Source organism: Aplysia californica, unplaced genomic scaffold (assembly GCF_000002075.1).
Source record: "Aplysia californica isolate F4 #8 unplaced genomic scaffold, AplCal3.0 scaffold00105, whole genome shotgun sequence".
In the NCBI taxonomy this organism is placed as follows: domain Eukaryota; kingdom Metazoa; phylum Mollusca; class Gastropoda; order Aplysiida; family Aplysiidae; genus Aplysia; species Aplysia californica.
In genome coordinates this window covers 233,789-240,003 of record NW_004797375.1, presented here as the reverse complement: position 1 = coordinate 240,003, position 6,215 = coordinate 233,789, and the positions used below count along the sequence as shown (strand labels likewise).

Below are 6,215 nucleotides of genomic sequence, written 5' to 3'. Positions count from 1 at the left end.
AGAGACACAAAGCATTTTGATTGGTCTATCTCCGTCAGAGATGTGTCCGGGTAGACACTGCGCAATAAACTTCTCAGAAATAAAATTGAACCAGCCGGACGTTACATTCGTGAATATGAAAATTCCAAATTTTCAATAACATTATGTTTAAATAATATATGTTTTAAATTAAAATATTTATACTAAAATTAAGTGAAACACAAAAATTTTGCAACTTTTAAAAACCGACCACATTGTTCTATTTCAACTATGATTTGTGCATTGAAGAATAAAAATTAGACCAAATTGATATTGCTAAATAAACCCTGGGCTGGTTGTGGCTATTTAAATCTGCCGGTGTTAACCAAATCTCTCCGCACAAGCTCCTATACGCCTCTGGAAATTTGAAATAATCTGTAGGCGTGTTTCCTGGTAGATTCTTTTTACCTCTTTTTTCAATTTTTCGATTGTTTTTGGGTTGTTTCCGTAGACTCTGTCTGTCAAAAAAATCAAAAGGTAGTGACTAAAGCGGTTCAGGCCTTGGGGAATGTGGTATCCATTCATTTGTAAACTGTCGGCTTATAAGGTGTCCCCCAAACCTTTCTTGTAGCCATACAAGGGATTCCATTGACCGGTGGGGAGAGGCACCATTCCACAGAAACCAGGCCTCTTCATCAGAACACATTCTCCTCCCCAAACTTCCCCAAAACATTCGCAGCACGTTGAGATATCCTTCTGATGTGACTGCCGTGGTTTTATAGTTCTTGCTCTGAAACCAGACCGAGCAGATCACTTTCTTGTAGGTGAACGCGTTTAATAAAATCAGGCGTTTTACCCAATTTTTGTTGAATTTTTTAAAACTTGATACTTGTCGAAAACGTAGATAGATGTCCTTCACATTTACATGTTGTATGTCCCCTTAGTTGAATTTTATTTGTTCAAAGTTTTGTTGATAATAATTTTGAGATGGCCGAGTTTTTGCCCTTTAATTGGTTCTCTTTTTTTAAACAACCTGTATTGTATGTGTATGACCGTAGACACATTGATGTTAACTGCTCACATATCATATTAATTGTTGAATTTACTTTAACTTTTTTTAACTGCTATCTGTTTCTGAATGCTCTCTTTTACTTGAATCCTTGATTCCTACTGGTACACCGCCTAAGCTTTTCCTCTGGCGAGACAAAGGCGTTTGATGGTTTCTATTGTTGATTTTGAAGTTTGTTACCTGTTTTTGTATGTTTTATTTGATAACTTATTTCATAGTTTTTTTTATAGAGGGCTGCTGTACTGAAGTCTGTGGTGTAGCAGTTAAACACTTTGCCGTCACACACTGGTGACCCGAGTTTGATTTCAGTGTGGAGAAAGTTTTTTGTTATAATATAATGTCGCGGTCTTTCTTCAGGTTCGTTGTACCCCTCTCAGCCCGGGTTGGCCCTCATAGGCAGGGTCGAATCTCGTCTCCTACAAGATCTAAATAGTGTCGTTGATGTTGTAAAACACATATTAATTTTCAAATGGATTTTGCTTTTGCCGTTTTCGTGACAGTGAATGTTAACTATGATGATTTTACTGCCTTTTTCACCCACCTGTGATCGGGAAAGATCAAATACTGAATGCGCCGGAAAACAACGACTGCTGGCGTCATTGTTACCGGGAAACAGTGACCAGTATTTTACTATAATATATTCTTTGTAAGTTTCTCTTGGTGTATTTGCCTACAGTATCGAATACAGCTAGACCAGATATGTATTTCGTCTCAATCTGTAAGTAAAAAGTAAAAAAAGAGGCTTATTTTGACAAAGGAATGGCTTTCAAAGCGAATTAACTATATTTACTCATACTTTTGTATGGGATTTTTTTTTCAAATCACGAACCGGGCCTGAACTGGGCCTGAACCAGGCATGCGTTCAGGCCAACATTTGGGGGAATCCCCGGCCTCAAGGCGGCTTCCCAAATACAGTGGAACTCGGATTTAATGAGCTCGGATTCAACGAGAACTCGGATTCAACGAGAAGAGATAGATTCCCAGTTTTTTTTCTTCTTTAAAATCAATAAAAATAACCCGGATTCAACCAGAACTTAAATCAGCAAGCTCGGATTCAACGAGGTCGCTTCCAGGGGGAACAGCCCCCACAGACTTGGCTTCGCTTATTTTTCTCCCAAAACGAACTTTATCTATTCCCGAAAACCATCCCTTGCACCTGCATCGTGAACTATTGTTCACTTAGCCGATTGAGTACTTGGAGAGTTAAAAATGATAAAGACTTTACGGATTTTTCATCACCATCAAATTCTACTGCCATTTGATACCAAACGTGTGTGTGTGTGTGTGTGAGAGAGAGAGAGAGAGAGAAAGAGAGAGAGAGAGAGAGAGAGAGAGAGAGAGAGAGAGGGAGAGAGAGTGTGTGTGTGTGCGTGTTTGAGAGACAGAGAGAGAGAGAGACGGACAGAGAGAGAGAGAGAGAGAGAGAGAGAGAGAGAGAGAGAGAGAGAGAGAGAACACATCTTATGTGTTTTTCTACGGAGAAGCAATTTTTTACACCACATTGCAGATTTTCGTTTCTTCGTTTTCTTCTTTAGAACAAAGTAAATAGCTAAACAACATCCATATCACATGGTGGCGCCTCAAGGCCTCATGGCCCGGCCTGTACGTGGATGGCCTATGTAAGACGCGCCAGCGTTTACGACTTCTCACTTTTGTTCGTCCGTATTATAAATGCACCTATTCGAAACACCCTAGAAGCTATATATATATATAGTGCATAAATCAGCCCCGCCCCCCAAAAAAAACAACAACAACCCACTCTCCCCGTTAACGAAAAGCCCCTCTTAGGACAGTTCACAAAGCTCACAAACAACGTCTTTAAACACAAAACAGGCACAGCGAATCATTCTCAAAACGTGGTGTGTTCGGAAGAACTGAACTTTTCTCACTTTCATTGTATTCGATGCTGCTACGAGCTATAATCGCTCTTTCATCCGATTACTGCAAGGCTAAAACAAAATTAACTGTTATACTGGTCCAAAGGGACCTGGTATTACGCAATTTGGTCCAAATAGAAACAAGCTATGGAAGATCTTAGAGCAGTTCGACATCAAGGGACAACTGCTAGACAACATCAGGGCTATCTATGCCAACAGCAGAAGCCCTGTCCGAACTACCAGTGGAACATCGGACTGGTTTCCAGTAACATCCGGAGTGAGACAGGGGTGCAATCTCTCCCCTCTCCTCTTCGTGATCTACATGGACCAGATAACAAAAGAGGCCAATCCAGACCCAGAGGCACTCAACGAACTCATGTTTGCAGTTGACCTGGCAATGATTAACAACAAGACTCGGCTACAAGAGCATATAAACCAACTAAAGGCGAGCTGCTAAAAATATGACATGAAGATCAGTATAAGCAAGACCGAAGTCATGACAATTAGCAGGAGACCAGGTAAAGTGGATATCAACATCAATGGATCCCAACTAAAACAAAGCAGAGAATTCAAATACTTGGGCAGCATTTTCACAGAAAATGGAAAATTAGATCGAGAGATAGAGACTAGATGCCAGAGAGCCAACGCAGTCAGCTACCAACTGGGCCCTCTCCTGAAACATCCCAATATCCCCATGAGCACCAAGGCGAAGCTCATCAACGACATTTTCCTTCCAACGCTCACATATCAGTGCCAGACATGGACTCTAACAAAAGCCCTAGAGAGGAAACTGGTCACATGCGAGATGAAATGCTTAAGAAGAGCGGTCAACAAAACAAGAAGAGACAAAATTAAAAATGAAGTCATAAGGGACACCGTGGGAGCAACACCAGTCCTACCACACATTGAAAAACAAAAGGTCAAGTGGTTCGGACACCTCACGCGGATGCCCTCAAACCATCCAGCTCTGAGAACATACAACATTAAATATTCTGGATGGAGAGCCAGAGGAAGACCAAGGCGACGATGGAGTGAATCTGTGGCAGACACCCTTAAAGATCATGGGATGTCCCTCCTACAGGCCACACGACTTGCTGCAGACAGACACCTGTGTCTCCCCGCGACACCCCAGGGTACAAGCGGAAGAAAAAAAGTTTTTAAAAAAGGTCCAAAAGGAACGCACCCTACTGCCAGACCAGTTAGAACTGGCACTTGTCTGTTCTTTTTCAGATTTGAAAACACTACATGTTGCAATCTTAGTTTTTTAAAAATAATTTAAGATGTTTTTAAAATAGATTCAGGAGTAAACTGCCCTAAGTGCAACCAGGCATGAGTAAATAAAGCGAAAAAGCCCGAAAAAGACTAACAGAGCATATCCCCTTTGGTTGTCTGTTGACTTATAGTCCACTTCCTTTTTCGTATGCACTTTTATATAAATTGAAGCTGGTAGGAACATTTTTTACGAATGTTTGTTGAAAAACTTGGTTTCCGAGATTTTTTAGGTAAATCTAAGTTGTTCCAGGGTAGATTTTTAAAAAAAGAAAAACAATAGTTTCAGTTTTCAATGCTGCTGTCTTCTTCAAGGTGATTATTTGCTACTGATTGGGATAAGCCTTAATTGCAATACTTAAGATAGCAAAATGTCGGTGGTTGCACTATGCCCTACATGCACATACTGAAGAGATTTTAATTGCATACTGGTGGCAGATAGACAGACTGGCTGTACCAAGGGCGTGTGGGTGCTCACATGGCGAAAAGTTCAGATAGTATTTCCAGTCTATAATCTTTATCTGTTTGCCTTTTTTATACAGGCACTGTCGGGCTCACTTTTCAACAAATGAACTGACAGCTACTGAAGAAAGTTCCTTTTGGCAACTCTGAGGAGTTTATGAACAACCACGTCAACAAATAGTTGCAGTAGGGAACTTTACCACGTCTTTGTTTTGATCTTCTACATAAATCCAGCTAGAAAGAGAGCCGTGCGCGAGTTAATTTGTTAATGTTGACACGCTGGTTCCAAATTTGATATCAGGTTGACGATAGAACGTAGTTATAAATACATGTAAAAGTTTATAAACGAGATTTTTGGAGGGGCGCAGGTGTTTCGATACCATAGTCAATACCATCACGACTAGGCATTCTCTTGGCACAGTTGCTGTTCCCCGGATGATTTTTCCCCCTGGTTTTGAAAGGTCAGTCGGTGTTTCCCGGCTCTCCGAAAATATTATGTTGCCTTACTTCCAGAGCATGCCTTTTTTATCACCCTCGTTCTTCTTCACTATCACAATGGTATTGTGCTTCTTTCGGGTAAACTATGTTTCTCTTTTTCTTTACCTATAACAAAAAGGGAACCACAGATAAACGTATTCAATTTGATCAGTGGTAATCCCTATTCTTTTCAAGAGAACAGGATGGTGATTCGTCTGATGAATCTCAGACTAATTTCCACATGAACTGTAAATAGAGGTGCATTTAAATGTATATTACGCCCCCAATGTTGGCAATTTTTAAAATTCCACAACTAATGTTTAATTTTCAATATCTAGCATGACTCTAAAACGCCAAACTAAAATAAGCACTAGTCATGGACGAAAGTCATCAATTCAATGTCTCTTTTCACACTACATCATGTCTGTTGCAATTTACATTGTGGCGTCATTCTGATTCAATCACATCATTCAATGATCATCACTATTCTGCATTTATTCATTTTTCAAACTTGTTTTTTAAATACCTTTGTGCCTAAAAATTAGATTATCATAAAAAAAAACATTTTGTGGATTCACTGCCTCTTTCAAAATATAAGATTTCTGGCGCCCTTTCCTGTAGTGAATAAAAGGGAAATTACAAAAGATGCCCTTTTGCGGATTTTAATTTCATGGGTAATTTCCCTTGGTTCCTAAACGTAACTTTCTTATAATAATAATAATTGCATTTATATAGCGCATATCCATGCTCAAGAGTTTGCTCTAGGCGCTTTACAACTATTATTACCCCAGCAGACCCTCTGAGAACACCCAGAAACATTCTCAGCTTCCGCGGAAGCATACAGTGCAAGCAATAACATATTCACATTTTTCAGCCTCAATTTCTGCGCAAGAGGCAATGCAAAAGAGGGAGAAGTATGAAAATATAATATATTTTGTTAGAAATGAGAATTCATCATGAAGGGACCACACTGTATCTGTGTTTAAGTTACCTTTGTTTTGCGAATTAACAATTTTATAGTGTAAAATAAAGCACAAACAAAGCAATCAAATTTGTTCTTGGTTGTTATGTGTATAATTATTTTTATTATTACTATTATTATT

General features: G+C 39.5%; 1 protein-coding gene across 1 annotated transcript in view; it reads left to right on the top strand.

The window, feature by feature from the left end:
* Positions 1-6,159, top strand: part of LOC101848653 (galactoside alpha-(1,2)-fucosyltransferase 2) — a 55,234-nt gene extending 49,075 nt beyond the window's left edge. Inside the window, exon 5 of the mRNA XM_005095497.3 lies at positions 4,716-6,159. Within this exon, the coding sequence (XP_005095554.1) occupies positions 4,716-4,750 (35 nt within the window). The 3' untranslated portion in view covers positions 4,751-6,159. The remainder of the gene's footprint in view (positions 1-4,715) is intronic.
* Positions 6,160-6,215: the final 56 nt, after the last annotated feature.